Source organism: Arachis ipaensis, chromosome B5 (genome assembly GCF_059453495.1).
Source record: "Arachis ipaensis isolate K30076 ecotype BB chromosome B5, ASM5945349v1, whole genome shotgun sequence".
Taxonomy (NCBI): domain Eukaryota; kingdom Viridiplantae; phylum Streptophyta; class Magnoliopsida; order Fabales; family Fabaceae; genus Arachis; species Arachis ipaensis.
In genome coordinates this window covers 7,099,329-7,115,361 of record NC_142440.1, presented here as the reverse complement: position 1 = coordinate 7,115,361, position 16,033 = coordinate 7,099,329, and the positions used below count along the sequence as shown (strand labels likewise).

The 16,033-nt window shown below is 29.2% G+C and overlaps 1 protein-coding gene across 1 annotated transcript; it reads left to right on the top strand.

Moving 5' to 3' along the window:
• Window positions 1–13,529: 13,529 nt before the first annotated feature.
• On the top strand, window positions 13,530–15,367 carry LOC107640038 (serine/threonine-protein phosphatase 7 long form homolog). Its single transcript, XM_016343588.1, has 4 exons — window positions 13,530–13,598; window positions 14,108–14,850; window positions 14,935–15,022; window positions 15,107–15,367. The coding sequence occupies exons 1-4, from the start codon at window positions 13,530–13,532 to the stop codon at window positions 15,365–15,367; spliced, it is 1,161 nt and encodes a 386-aa protein (XP_016199074.1).
• The last annotated feature ends 666 nt before the right edge of the window (window positions 15,368–16,033 follow it).

Genomic DNA, 16,033 nt, shown 5'->3' with positions numbered 1-16,033 from the left:
ATTTGTATAGAAGAATTATGAGTAATATTAGATAATTAATTTTTCAATTAACATTAGTTAAATTTTTTTAAATTATATATTTTGTTTATTTTAAAATTTAAATTTTAAATTATAAACCTAAATATTAAAATTGGCCAATGTGACTAATAATTAAAAAATAATTTCTTATACTTTTCATGAATTATATATTTGTGTATTTAAATAGATGTTTTATTTTTTGTCTACTATATCACTATCTATGGTAGTGTTTGGTAGAGAGACAGAGACTAAAAGACTGATACTAATTAAGAGACAAATACTTAGAGACAGAGACTGAAATAAATCTCAGTATTTTGTTTGGTGTAAAGTGGGAGATAGAAATTGAAACAAAAATGAAGCTCTAATTTAATTTGTACAAATGGTAAAATTGGAATTAATTAATTGAAATGAGGGTATTTTATATATAAAATGTTATTAAAATTTCAGTCTCCTGTGTCCTCACTTTTTGGAGGTACTGAAATACTAAAATTTTGGAGACAGAGACAGAAATTTTAGTATCAATCTCTGAACCAACAAACATGATACTAAATCTCAGTCTTCTACTCTCTATCTCAGTACCTCAAAACAAACATTACCTATTAGAATATGGTTTTCGGCTTTTCGCACATTTTTATCCTTATTCTTAAATTCAACAGGTATTTTAATTATATACCTATTTAGAATTTTAGATGTGCAAGTGCAACTAATATTTTTATGTGGGTTATTCACCCAACATTTTATATACATTTACATAGGTTAAGGTATAGCCTAACTTATGTCGCCAACCGGGAGAACATGTAGGCTTTACTAGCTTAAAAATATCATACTTTTTCTATCTTAGCCTTTGCAACAACTTAGGTCAATTTAAGTTATCGATCTATGACAAAAACGTAGACACTAATGTGTCTAATCATGGCCAACTAACTATGACTTTTTATATAATAATGCCCATTATTATTAACCTTCGTAATGTTTAACAAGGTAATCAGAGACACAAAAGTATACTAGAAACAAAGGAAGAGGAATAAGTATGCATTTCATAGAATAAAATGTAGTTAATTAAGTAATCGATCCCATAAACATTCCTCGAGCCACACCATGGATACTTGTTTCTTATTTTCTAATCATGGGTGGTCAACATGCCATCTGTCGTAATCAATTTTTTTAATGAGAGTAATGTGAGAAATCCTTTAAGTATTTTGAGTATAAATTAGTGTTCTTATTCTGATTAATTATCTATTTTATTATATTTTTAATTTAAGTTTTAAAAGTATTAATAAAAACTAATTTTAAATTAACAAAATAAATAATACAGAACAAGATTATTTATTTACGCTCGGAATACACAATAAATTCTCAAATAGTGTAGAGACTCCATTTAATTTGTATAACTAGGTTGAGCGGTAAAAGAAAATTTACGCAAATGTTTTAATGTAATCGAGATATACTATTTCATCAATAAAAGTATTTAATTAATTATTTATTATCTTAAATATAAATATATAATTAGATTATTAGATGACAATCAAAAACACATTTATGCTATTAGTGTATAGTAATTAAAAATGCAACTAGTAAAATATTAATATTAATTAGCTTAGATTTTTTAGATAAATAATTTCATAAAATGACAAAAAATTTTATGATTAAAAAAAAATTATAATTCAATCAATGTTTCTCCAAAAGAAGCAAACAAAAAAAGAAAGAAAAGACATGTAGACAATTCACATTTTGAAAAAAAAAGTTTTTGCCTGAATTGACATATTAAATATATAATTATTTTTATCTATTATTTAAAATTTTTAGATTAAATAATTTTATAATAAATTAGTTAGTAAATAAAACAAGATGATATACAAAAGACAAAAATAGATGTTAGTTCTGTTTTAATTATATTACTTGATACAAAAAGAATCTAGGATAAAATAAAAATTAAAGAATAGGATTTACTCTATTTTAATTTGATTTTTTAATGCAACACTTAAGAAAATTATTCTACCTCTCTAATTTACACTCAATTTTTTTTAAAAACTAAAAAAAAATATATTTATAAAATATTAGAAAAAATGGCTACAAAATTTAAAAATTTTTATACCTCTTAATTTTAAAATTATAACTCATAAGTTTACTAAAATAAAATGGATCAACTCATAATTGGGTCTAAAATAATAAAAACATAAATATAAATAAATCTTAAAATAAATACTAATAAATTGATGCATATTTAATTCAGCTTGACTAGCTAATAAAAATTTTTAATGTAACTTGAAAATAATAAGACATTTGATTTTCCATAGTCGTTAATCACTTGACAAATTCTTGATTTATATTTTGAACTAATAATTTAGTTATATTTAAAAAATCTTATTTTATTCTTTTAGTATTGCTATTGTAAAACATTACATATTATCAAAAATAAAAATGATAATATTTCGTTCCAATAGAGTATTCTTTAAATTGAATAATTAATCTCCTTAACTAATATATATATATATATATTCTCTTTGTTCAACAATAACATGCTGCCTAATTGCTGTCATTGATTTGTTTAACCCTAACCACATTTGAAGGTTGATTGTCGTCAACCCTAATTTAATTTCTTGCTCCATGTGGTAGCTAATGAAGAAGAGACATGACCTTACCACAGATGTTACTGTTTGGTATCGACCCTACAGTAATGCTTGTGCTTCACCACCAGTAGCCATAGATTACTATATAAATGAAAAGAAGGGTAAGAGGGCCTGTACGGAACCCAATCTCTATTTAAAATATTAAATTAAATTAAATTAAATCAAGGGGAACATGATCTCTACCTTTGATCATTTCCTAGGAGATTTGTTCCTAACTGTTTTCTTTGTCTGTTTATCATTTAACACGCGGATGAAACATAGAAACATGATATGTGTTTGGGACCCCCATGTTCTACGTGATTGGGATATAATCCTTCCAAAATCACAATTTTGTATATCACATTTATTCGACCTACACATTTGATCTATCATTTCTATTTTTTTTTTCTTCGTTACAGTTTTCTTGGTCGTCGTTATAAAATTTTAGGGTGGTTATGTTTGTTGGCTTTGACTATCAAATTGGATCGTGAAAAGTGGACTAAGATGCTGCTTATAGAAAATTTTAAATTTTTTAGTACTTTTAATGTATTAAATTACTTAAGAGTTTTCTAGTGTATTTTGTTTTTCTTAATTGCTTGATTTATGTTTCAATAATCTCTGAAACTAATCATGATGCTAATTGTAAGGCTAAATTATATACAATACGGTGAAAACTCAGGTGAAGTCGACTTCACGTGAATATGATATCTGAGAGTCGTTAGATGAAAATTTAGTCAAATCAATCAAATCATTTAACGGCTCTCAAATATTAACTTCACGTAAAGTCGACTATACCTGAGTTTCTACCATACAATATAGTGAGGTATACCGCTTTGGATTCTAATTCTCCCAAAACACGATGCAAGTCCTACTAGGTAGGAAAACAATATTAACTACTACGCTGAAAGAAAAATTAGGGATGCATTTGGTTTTTATTTTTATTATTTTTTATATTTTTTTGTTTTTAGATAAATAAAAAACACAAATTAAAAGTATCTTAATTTTAGTAGGGTTCCTTCCAATCTTTTCTTTCATTTGTTCTTTATTTATGTTTCTCCAATTTATATTTCTACAAAGTCTTTTCACTATTTTACTTTGAAAAATTATTTCCTTTCCTATTCCAGACCCTTCGAAATTCTGTGAAAGTTCTAGGTTATGTTTTAAAACACTTTGAACTCTGAAAAGTGTTATTTCGTTTATACAATTTACAAGTTAACATTATCGATCATTCAATTTACTAGTATTTTTGCATGTATATTTATGATTATGCAACATTATGCATTATCTTTGTCTTCTTTTTTATTGTTAAATGAAATAGATAAACAATTCCTAAGCTAAACAGCTAAATTTATATAACTGCAATTAATAATTAATAATTAATAACAATTAATTAATATGAAGTACAATTTTAAAATATTCGTTAGTTTGATGTTTGCTATACCCTTATTAGTTATCTCGCGGAATTGTTATTAAATCGAAAATTTTGATGCATTTCTAAACAAAATTGGTTTTACTCTCAAAATCTAGATCACTAACCATGGTTTTGATGGTCTTTAATTGATAAAACCTAAAAACCTGCATAACAAATATAAAGCCACGCTAATCAAAATTAAGAGCAAGTAAATATTTACAAATTCACAAGGTTAACGTTCAAAAATTGATCCTTCATGGCAACCGAAGCACCATTAAGTGTTAGTGAGTAGTGACACTGTTCAAGTCAGGGACGGATTTATATATTGTGTAGTGGGGCAAACGTTTTCACTACAATTTGAAAATTTTTTTGAATAATATATAATAATAATATTTATTTGCTCCTATTAAATTATTGAATTTGACCTCACAATAATTTTTTACTCAACTTTTGGTACTTAATAGTCAGTTTAAGAATTTTATATTAGATGTTTATTAGAATGATCAATTCTCAATTTAAATAAGATTGGTGTTCTTTCTTAAAAATGAACTCAAAAGATATTATTTATCTTTTTTTTTTTAAATTAATTTTAGTTTTTTCTATAGCAACTACATTAGTTGAACAAAATTTTCTAACTATAGATATCAGTGAGATTTAACTTTTGATTGTATGAGAAGTGAATTTTTAATAACTGTTTGGTGATATATATAAAAGAGACATTTTGATTGTATTAAAAAAAATTATTCAGTTTTTTAAAAAATATGAAACTTAAAAAATAGAATTATAAATTATATATTATTATTTAAATTATTATTTTAATATTTTAATTTGTAAATTATATATTTTGAAGACTAATAATATTTTATAATAATAAAATATAATTATAATAATAATTATGCTATATATACATAAAAAATAACTATCTGGAATACATATTGAAATACAAAATATATATTGAAAATGAATTAAACAATAAATATATTTATACACAAATACATAATAGTTAATGAATAATTTTATAGCTGATTTTCATGCAATATAAAATTTTTATTATAAAAATTATTAGAATTTATTTATCTTGTGTTCTAAAGGCACATATTATAAGATTAAAAATTGAGAATTTTTTTTATTAAAAATACAAAAAATTTAAGTTTTTAATGTATTTATTTTACAGTTATCAAATGAAAAAATTTAAAATATTCTACTAATAATAAGTTTGTCATGTATCTTTAAGACACATATTAACTAAACTTAAATTATTATTATTATGTTATATATATTTTGCTTCACTGTCAAAACTTTTTGAATTCGAATAATCGTAACAAAAAAAAAAAGAATGAAATATAATTAAGAGCGGACAAAGCCAAATGTTTAGGGGTAGAATCAGTAGCTTTATAATGATGTTTTCCTTTCCACTCGTTAGCATGTTCCATCGTCATCTCCATTTTTTGATATGGTACTTTGAATATGATCCAAGGTTGATTGATAGAAAATAATAATAATAGTAATAATAATTCTTTTAAGTGATTTCAGCCTAGCTTGAGGAATTATTCTTATTTATTATTGAAATCTTTTGAAATTCTTTCGTCATTTCAGATCTAATTTGGTGTTGACTATATTGAGAAACAACTAGGCGGCAGAGAATATGTAACTTGGTCAGAAAAACTCTGGTGGAGGATCCAAAATGTTTTAATTTTAAAATTGAGAATATATAAGCAGGAATCTCATCGTGTTGTTTTCAATTTATTCACTTTATTAGTTTATTCCTACTCCAAAGTATAATGCTTTTTCAAGGTATATTTGTATGCTATCCCTCTTAATTTTCGCCTCCAATTTTTGCAAGGTTGAATCCTGAAATCCACAATTATCTTCCAATATGTATAATTCTAGTTATTTTATTTAAATAAACATTGTCTTAATGTTATCCGTTAAAAAACGAGTGAGTTTAACTCTTTAACATTATTATATAAAAGAGTGAAAATTGTCTTCTAATACTCTTTAGCACTAAATAGTTGATAAATTATAATTCCGTATTAAATTAAGTCTTATTCAATTTTAAAAGCTAATCCTAAAAACGAAAAATCCACATTATATATTATAAAAGAGTATTCTTAGGAGTTCCGTGATATCAATGGTAAAATCTCACATACATATTACAAAAAAAATTATTTTTAGTAGCAAATTTTGAGTAACAATAACATAATAATTATTAGAGTAAAGTATCGTTTTTGTCCCAACGTTTTGGATAAATTCTATTTGTGTCCCTAACATTTAAATCGTCCTATTTGTATCCCTAACATTTGTAAAAGTGATTCAATGTTATCATGCTGTTAATTACACATCATGAGCGCTTTAGTTTGAGTTTTAAAAATCTCTTCTTAAAGTTAGAATACAAATGTCTGGGATAGAATTGATGATCTACTCCAAAAAATAGCTCATCAAATGTTGAAACTAATTTCTACAACATTTACATAATTCACTTTTCTAGGGATATAATTGAATCTAAACACAAATAGTGGGTATAATATTAAAATCGAACACATCCAAGTGAGACCTAATTGAGAATGAATACATCGAAGTGAGAATAATTGAAAAATATAATCTGATTTGTTAGTATAATTGATAGTAGGATAACATTGAATCACTTTTATAAACGTTAAGGATATAAATAGGACGATTTAAACGTTAGAGACACAAATAGGACTTACCCCAAACATTGAGGACAAAAACAATACTTTACTCTAATTATTATATATATTATTTAATTTAATTTTTTATGACAATTATATTTGTTATTATTACTATATATTACAATTATAATTATATATTTTTGTGGCTATTAAAAAAGTCTTCACCGAATTATTGTTAAAATCTTTTAGCGATAATATAAGATGACTAATACCTAGTTAATTGCTAATAAATATATTCTTGTTATTTTTATTATTGCAAAATGTATAATCACTAAAAGTGATTTTGTTTTAATAGTAAAAATTGTCTTTATATAAAGTTGACAATTAAAAATTATTAAGTGACAATTTATTCGAACATATTAAATCATCGAATAATTTTTATTATTAATTTTATATAAAAACAAATGCATAGAAGTAAGTTTCTATCAAAACCAATATTTTTAAAAGAGTCACATCACGTAATTAATATCTAAAAGATAATTTTATAAGTTCTTGGATTTTTTTTTTATACTATATTAATCCGCTTCTATGACGATGATTTTTCTAAAATCTTGTAGCTCATTACAACTATTAAAATCAATTTAAAAAATACTTGACTCTTTGAAGTTTTTGCCAACTTTTTTAAGGAGTAGCTTTTTACTTAAAATGTTAACACAGATTAAAAACAATATATAACTTAAATATTATTTCACAAAAGCCACCAATTTGTGAAAAGTAACTATAACTAACCTAAATAAAAATAAAAATGAATAAAGTATTATTTTTGTCCCTAACGTTTGGAGTAAGTCTTAAAGTTGTTCTTAGCGTTTTAATTGTCCTATTTAAGTCTCTAACGTTTTAAAATTGACTCAATGTTGTCCTGCCGTTAGGGATCCATTAACAAAATTGACGACAGGACAAAATTGAGACGATTTTGAAACGTTAGGGACTTAAATAGGACGAAAACGTTAGGGACAAAAACGATATATAAAAATAAATTTTAATTTAATTTTATCTTTTAATAATATTAATTTTTTACTGTACATAGTATTCAATTATTTTTTAATTACATCTAAATAAATTACAATTAATCACATTATTTTTATTTTAAATAAATTTATTTTTTTATAATTTTAAAGAATTTTGATACATTAAAGACAAAAGGTATAATTTATATTTTATTGTATATATATTATTTTTTTCTGCAAGTTTATATACTAGTGATTCTACAAACATTTCATGATAACTAAAAATTTTTAAGAGTAAAATTATAAAAAAAATTAATTTATTTAAAATAAAAGTAATATGATTAAGTGTAATTTACTTAGATGTGATTAAAAAATAACTGAATACTATCTATAGTAAAAAATTGATATTATTGAAAGATAAAATTAAAACTTATTTTTATGTATCATTTTTGTCCTCAACGTTTTCGTCTTATTTAAGTCCCTAACGTTTCAAAATCGTCTCAATTTTGTCCCGCCGCCAATTCTGTTAACGGATCCCTAACGGCAGGACAACATTGAGTCAGTTTTAAAACGTTAGGGACTTAAATATGACGATTGAAACGTTAGGAACAACTTTAGAACTTACCCCAAACGTTGGGACCAAAACGATACTTTACTCAAATAAAAATGGTTTAGCTACTAAAGTCTTTTCTTTCTTACCGTTTTTCCTAAATAAATATAGAATTCATTAGGAGGAGACCTTGAATTGTATTTGATGTTTGACGAACAATTTTCCCTTGACATATAACTTTTAACCTCTTTTCCTTATTCATTAGATGCACCTTTTCTTCCCTTTATTTCATTCTAAATGCACTTTTGTCATTTGAGAACTCTTACGATGTTACATACGAGTCTTTTCAGTTTTCACAATGGATATTTCCTGAATTCTCACTAATTATTATTCACCAGTTTATCATCATTTAATTGAGGGCCCCAATTGAGACTATTGAAGGAATTTTGACGAGTCATCCGTGCATATTGGTTTTCAACAAAATATTTAATCATAATAAATTATTAATTTTTTCTTATATTGAAAACTTATTTGTCATTATACTTGATAATGAACCCTGCTTAGTTTATATAAAATTATAATGAAACCAGCTTGTTGTACATAATTATTGTTATATATTGTTGTACACAATTATTATTTTAAACCTCTTATTAAGTAACTAAGTACTACGACATGGTATATTGTTTTGTTGTTATATATTGATGTATGTTGCTCTATATATAATTAGCATGTCGTTATCACTAGTTATTGTCAACAACAAATTATATATTATGACAGAATGTTTCTTTCACATATATAAATTAGTGATGGGAACCACATTCATGATGTAACATATATATATATTATCATATTTCTTGTCATTTGTGTGAAATAATGCATAGTCCATTATTTTGATGTGTAAGAAAAATCAAAGTTGTATATGGCCATGATAATTAAGAATTAATCATAATCCATCAGCATATTTTGTTTTTAATCTGCCAACGAACCCTACTCGCTTTGAAGGAGAGCCGGAGATCATAGTCATTGGCTAATGAATTAATAAACCAATTTGTCAATTAATACAAACGTTTTAATTTTCAAGAATTATGAACGATAAAGAGAGAAGACAACCCGTCAAAAATTCATCTGTGTAATTTATTTTGTTTTGCTCAACCTTATTCTTGATAGGGATGGGTAATTTTGTCAAAATAGGATGATAGAACAACTGAGTTTTGTTCAAGTAATCAATTTTAAAAGAGAATTAATGTGAAGGAATAATTTGCAGTGTGATAATGATGCTATTAAAAGTTAAAAATTTTGGGCTACATTCACTACTAGGCTGATATTGAAAGATTAGATACATTTATATTTTATTTACAAAGTGTGTTATGATAACTTAGTTTAGATATGAATTTGAATGAGATAAATAGACTTATTTTTTATTATGAATATTTTAAGATTTACATGTTCATATGAAATGTATCAGAAATATAATAATTTGTGTTTTTTTTTGTTAACATTTTTTTAAAAAAAAATTGACTTTATTTTATGATATTTTTTAATAAAAAATTTAACATTCTGGTTTAATTTGCGCCACGAAAATAAAGAAGTCATTAGTTAAATAACTAAATAAATGACTCATTATTAGATTATATATCTATCTTAGATTTCATAGTCTCTTTTCCCTTGTAAATGAATCGCATAATAATAAATGATTAGCCTTCTTCTATTAAATAAGATATAAGTTATAAATAATATCTCCTTAAAGTTTGCATTAAAAAAATTTATGTATACAATAATGCTATGAAACCAAGAGGATATCAGCAAAAAACCAGCCAAATACCTCTGGGTGAATCTAAAATCTCTACATGGATGATGCTTATGCTAGGCAGTAGGATGTTTCTTCTACTAAGTATCAGAATGTTTCTTTTTCATACTAAATGGATGTTTTTTTATATATATTATAGATTTTTTTATATACTAAGAATCGGGATTGTTGGAAGTTCCGTGATCCCCGCCCCTATTTTTCCAACGTATCATTCAGAATTTTAATTTGGGGTAAGAAGCAATTAATATCAAATATTATAAATTAAAAACAAATAAAATTAATTAAATATAATTATAAATTAATTAAGTTGTTTACTTTTTGGCTGATCACCTCTTGGTTCCATATACTTTTCCATATATATAATATATAAAATCTAAACTTTACACCAATATTTGTCTAATGTCAAAGATCCTAAATGCGAGCGATATGACTCAGATAAAACTTGTTAATTTATCTTTTGTTGTCTACAAAATCATTTTAAAGATATTGATCCACGACTTCAAGAACGTATGAACAAAGTAATTAACCCTACTCAAAGTGCATTCTTGAAAGTTAAATTTATTTCTGGTAACATTCTTATAGCACACGAATGTATGCACTACCTTAAACAAAAGAAGCGAGACTTGGATACGAAATGGCACTCAAGTTTGACATAAGTCAAGTCTACGACAGAGTGGAGTGGCATTTTCTATGGTTTATTATGGAGAAGTTGGGCTTTGAATCGAGATTCATTGGCTAGATTTGTGAATTGTTGACAACCGTTTCTTACTCTATTATTGTGAAAGGTCAACCATATGATTTTTTTTAAATCAAATAGAGGCATCCGTCAAGTGACCCTCTATCCCCTTTTCTTTTCTTATTATGTGCAGAAGGATTTTTTTCTTGTTACACAAAGCAGAGCAAAATAGTCTCATTCGAAGAATTCAGATAAACAAAAGACGCCCGACTATAAATCGATTACTATTCGCTAATGATTCCATTCTATTCCATAAAACCTCGGAAAATAGTTATGCCTCTATTCTAGAATTATTGGAATCTTATGAGAGCGTCAGTGAGCAAAGAGTTAATCTTAATAAATCCGCACTGTTCGTCAGTAATAACACTCGAGAGCTTATTAGAACCTTTCTAGCAGTCTAGTTGAATATTTCTCACATAGGTGCATAGGATAAATATTCGAGTCTACCTTCTCTTGTCAACTGCTCTGAAAAAGCCGCATTCAACTCAATCAAAGATAAGGTTCTCAAAATAATACAAGGATGGAAAAAGGTTCTTGTCATCTAATGGAGAAAGATAGGTATTATTCCGAGCAGTTGGTAAAGCCATACCAATATACACATTGTCATGTTTTAAATTGTCAGACAGCTTACTAAATAAAATTTATAGTATTCTAATCTAGTTCTGATAGGGGCAGCAAGATTCTAAAAGGCGAATAGTGTGAATTAGTTGGGATAAGATGACTAGGCCTAAGAAAGAAGGAGGGCTTCGTTTCAAAGATTTCAGAGTTCAAAACCTAGCTTTTTTGGGTAAACAGTATCGAAAAATCATAACTCAACCTAATTCTCTTCTTTCTAGAATACTTAAGATAAATACTACAAATTTAATTCTATCCTTATAGTAGAAGTAGGAACCTTACCTTCTTGCGGTTGGCAAAGTATTCTTGAAGGGAAGCAAGTTGTAGAAAAAGGCATTAGTTGGAAAGTAAGTTCTGGTGATATCTGAATTTTCAGTGAACCATGGCTCACTCCTCCTTATCCCTTCATCGTTCTACCATCTGTAGTACTACTATTAGATAGTTACCATTTGTTATGGGTAAAGGACCTGTTTTTGTCAAATAAACCGTAGAACCAAATATTAATCTCAAATCTTTTCTCTCCAAAACTTGTTCAGTGAATCATCTCCATAATCCTAGGAGAAGGTGAAGACACAATTCAATAGGTAATGAACAGAACAAAAACATATTACATTACATCAGAGTACAGGATTACTTACCAATTTTATCATACCTCCATTGAATTTTGTCCGAACTTCATGCAACAGAGGCCAGTTTGGAGCCATTTATGGAATTTGAAAATCCCTCACAAGATTTTGCTCTTTGCGTTAAAAATCCTCCATGGTAAGCTTTCTGTTCTACTTTTCATTCACCAGCGGTTTCCATCTACTCCGGTAACTTGTCCAATCTACAAGTTACTTCTATAATCACTCATACATTGTTTATTTTTCTGTGGAGGCGTTAATCTAGTGTGGAAGAAGAATTCTTTGGCTTACTTCATTTCAGAACATAGATGTTCCTTGTTTTTCAATTGGTGGGGGGATTCGGTGTTACAAACTGGACCTCAAGAAATAGGTCCTCAAACTCAAAGAGTTCAACTGGTTTTGATTATAACTTGGAATATTTAGAAGGAGAGGTGTCGACAAATTTTCGAACATGTCTAAAAATCTCCAAAAATAGTGCTAGCAATATTGTTTAAGTTGAACCAGAAATTATCTATTTTGTCTTGTACATAATGTCCTAAGATTTCTTTCCTATCTACTTTTCTATATTATTTTATTCTTACAATTTCATGTGTTCGTGAATATTTGAAAATCTTTTTTTTTTCTTGTCCTGACTTTTGGACATTGTTTTTTTTTTCTCTATTGAACAAAATACTACAATTATTTTTGGAAAGAAAAAATATATATATATATTAAAATAAAAAATTTAAAATTTGTTATTGATAATAAATTTAACTTATACTAAAAAAAGGACATGTTAATTAAACTTTTAAAAATATACGTACTCCATTATTTTAAATTCATTTCAGGACAAACATTTGTACTATTTTATTGCTATAATAATATAGTGATTGTAATCGTAATTATATGGAAAAAAAACTAGGAAAAAAAGTTTTTGGCCGATGTACTATAATAATTGAACAGTTAATTATTAATATTTAGTTACCAGTCCAATAATACTCCATATATAAATGTTTATTTGTGAAAAAATAATTGAACAGCTAATTATTAAGGGTAATTTACTTGCTTAAAATGAAAGGAAGAAATCTTTATTCAAATGTAATAATTGTAATTCCTTTACTTGCACGTTTTGTTTTATTATTATGTAAACTGTGATAAGTTACCACGTTTTAAAATTTACACATAAATTGTGACAAGTAAGCATGGTTTATGAAGATAGCAAAATGAGAATAAACCGTGACTATTAAGTACGGTTTATGAAGGAGACAAAACGAGTATAAACCGTGAGAAGCAATCACGAATTAGGCTTGAATACTATTGGTGAAAACCGTGCTAGATTTCCACGGGTTTACAAGTAAACTGTTTGCTCATAAAACCCCTTAAGTTACCACGGTTTATGCGTTTAGGTATATAAATACATAATCCGTGTTAAGTCTTGACGGATTTCATAAGTGGTGGGCCAAAATTTTTGGTGCTGAGAGTTTGAGAGAGGATTCGGGAACGTGAAGCTTCTGGGGTGGTGAAGCCTCTGGGGTGGTGGAGCCATGGAAGACAAAGCTCGCATGTACCAATTAAATGGCGTTGCGCACGTGGCTGGAAACATCGACCAAGAGGTTAGTTATAATACCTTGGTCATATCAATATTTTTGCATTGGATGCTTGATATGTGTCAAAGTTTTGTGCATTTTATATATCTTCCTTAGTTATAATATCTTGATCTTAAAAAATATAGGACTACATGTTTGTTGGCATTATCTTTAGAAATGTAAAATGAAAGTAAATAAGTGAGGGGATCTATTAGCACTTTTATTATGCTGATTTGTTTATCTATTATTATTATTATTATTATTATTAGAAAAAATATGAAACCAATATGAGAAATAAAAAATGTCGTGTTTCAGTTATGGATAAAGAATATATATGCTCAAGTTGTATGTATATACTAATTTTTTTAAATTATATTTATTCATATTAATATTGCAAGTATGATGAGGATTACATGATATATTTGAACCACTCTGTTTTATGTTTTGATATGTGACAAGTTAGTTTTGTCGTTAATGAATCGTAAATTTTTAAGATTTCTTGAGTGTCGAAATAATTTCTTATCCACATATTGCAGCCTACTAGGGTTATTACCTGTGTTAGGAGACAACAGAATATGCCTCTACACGAACGGATTATACCGTATCTAGAGACTGCGGACTTGTATCACTTGGATAGGCTGATCAGTCAGTGGTTATGGGTTAATGAGCCTCTACTTAGCGCATTCGTTGAGAGGTGGCGCCCTGAGACCCACACTTTTCACATGCCGTTTGGGGAGTGCGCTATCACTTTGCAAGATGTGGCATATCAGCTAGGTTTGCCCATCGATGGGGAGGCCGTTAGTGGGTGCCTGACTGACTTTGAGAATCTGATGGACAACAGAAGACCAACATGGGAGTGGTTTCGGGAATTGTTTGGCGAGCTACTGCCGCCGAATAAAGTCAAGCAGATGACGGTTCACTTCACATGGTTCCATGAGAGGTTTTGGGATCTCCCAGCAGATACGAGTGAGGAGACCGTGCGTATACACGCGCGTGCTTATATTATGATGTTGTTGTTGTCTCAGCTGTTTGCGGACAAGAACGCAAACCGGGTTCACCTTCGCTGGTTGCCATATTTGGCATTGATGGACGACTTGGGAAGATATAGCTGGGGCTCGGCTGCACTGGCCTGGTTGTATAGATGCCTATGTCATGGGACAAACAGAAACGTTGTTAACGTGGCCGGACCACTACAACTACTACAGTCTTGGATTTTCTGGAGGTTTTTCAGTCTCAGACCTTGTGGTTTTGATGTGTTTGAATTTCCGCTGGCATCCAGGTATGGTTTATTGTTTTGTGTGGATAACATGTTTAATTTGATGTGTTATCATTCCTAATGAAAAGCTCACAATGAAATTTGTAGGTGGGCAACATATCTGCCGACAACCGATGCAGGGGATCAAAGAGTGGTGTCATCACGCCTTTGTTTGGATAGATTGCGTGATCGCGATGTGAGTCATTTAGTTTTTGCTCTTTGAAGAAGTCGTTCATGTTTACCCTAATGGTCTTATCTAACATTAGTTTCTCCGTTACAGTTTCTGTGGGATCCTTATTCTGCTCCCGATGTGGCAGCTATTGTTCATCCGGATATACTTGTTGAGGAGCACCGTAGGCTATGGATGGCGGCCATGAGCCTAATATATTTTGTTGCGATAGAGTGGCATCAGGTGGATAGAGTGGTACCGCAGTTCGGTGGGGTTCAGCATCTCCCCCAGTTAGCTCTGAACATAGATTGGCTCCATGCGAAGGATGGTAGGGGTGGAGATCGATGGTTCTCCAGTTATTATCAGGAATGACATTTGCATTGGAACAACAGGCTGGACTCAGTCATCCTAGTCGATAGAGTAATCTCGGTCCATCAGCGGAGTACCTGGACTGGTGGTGCTGTGTGGCCCACAGATTCCTATCCCTAGATGTTGCATTTCATGATCCTAGACTGATTGCCATGCCGGAGGAGGCTCGTCACAGAGGATCGTCCCAGGCACCTCCCAGAGTGCAAGTCCCGGATAGACCTGACAACAGGCGTGTGGAGCGGCATCGGCGTATAGGCACACGTGCCACCGATCGAGAGTGGCGATGGCTCGACGACCTTATGGATGAGGATGAAGGTGGTGCTGATGATAGAGGCTTTATGGATCATCATGTTCCTCGACGTAGGGCTAGACGGCACGATGGGAGGGATGGTCGTGGACGGGCTAGAGGCAGAGGACCCCTCGATGGGGATGAGCAGGTTTAGCACGCTGTGGGTGAGGATGCTGGAGGTTTGGACACAGGGATGGATCATGCCACGGATGCAGGATGTTCAGCCTCAGATTCGGGTGGATCTCAATGAGCCTGCAGCATCTCCATATGACCCATGGTTCACTTTGGGTGGGACTCCCCCATCAGCATTCAGCGTCGTTTCGCCACATACATCCAGTATCCACCTCATATGTCTGCAGTCGGACCCCACGATTCTCGAA

Coding starts and splice junctions, on each gene's coding strand:
- LOC107640038 (XM_016343588.1), top strand. CDS start 13,530: ATGGAAGACAAAGCTCGCATGTACCAATTAAATGGCGTTGCGCACGTG. Junction 13,599..14,107: donor CTGGAAACATCGACCAAGAG/GTTAGTTATAAT, acceptor CACATATTGCAG/CCTACTAGGGTTATTACCTG. Junction 15,023..15,106: donor ATAGATTGCGTGATCGCGAT/GTGAGTCATTTA, acceptor TCTCCGTTACAG/TTTCTGTGGGATCCTTATTC.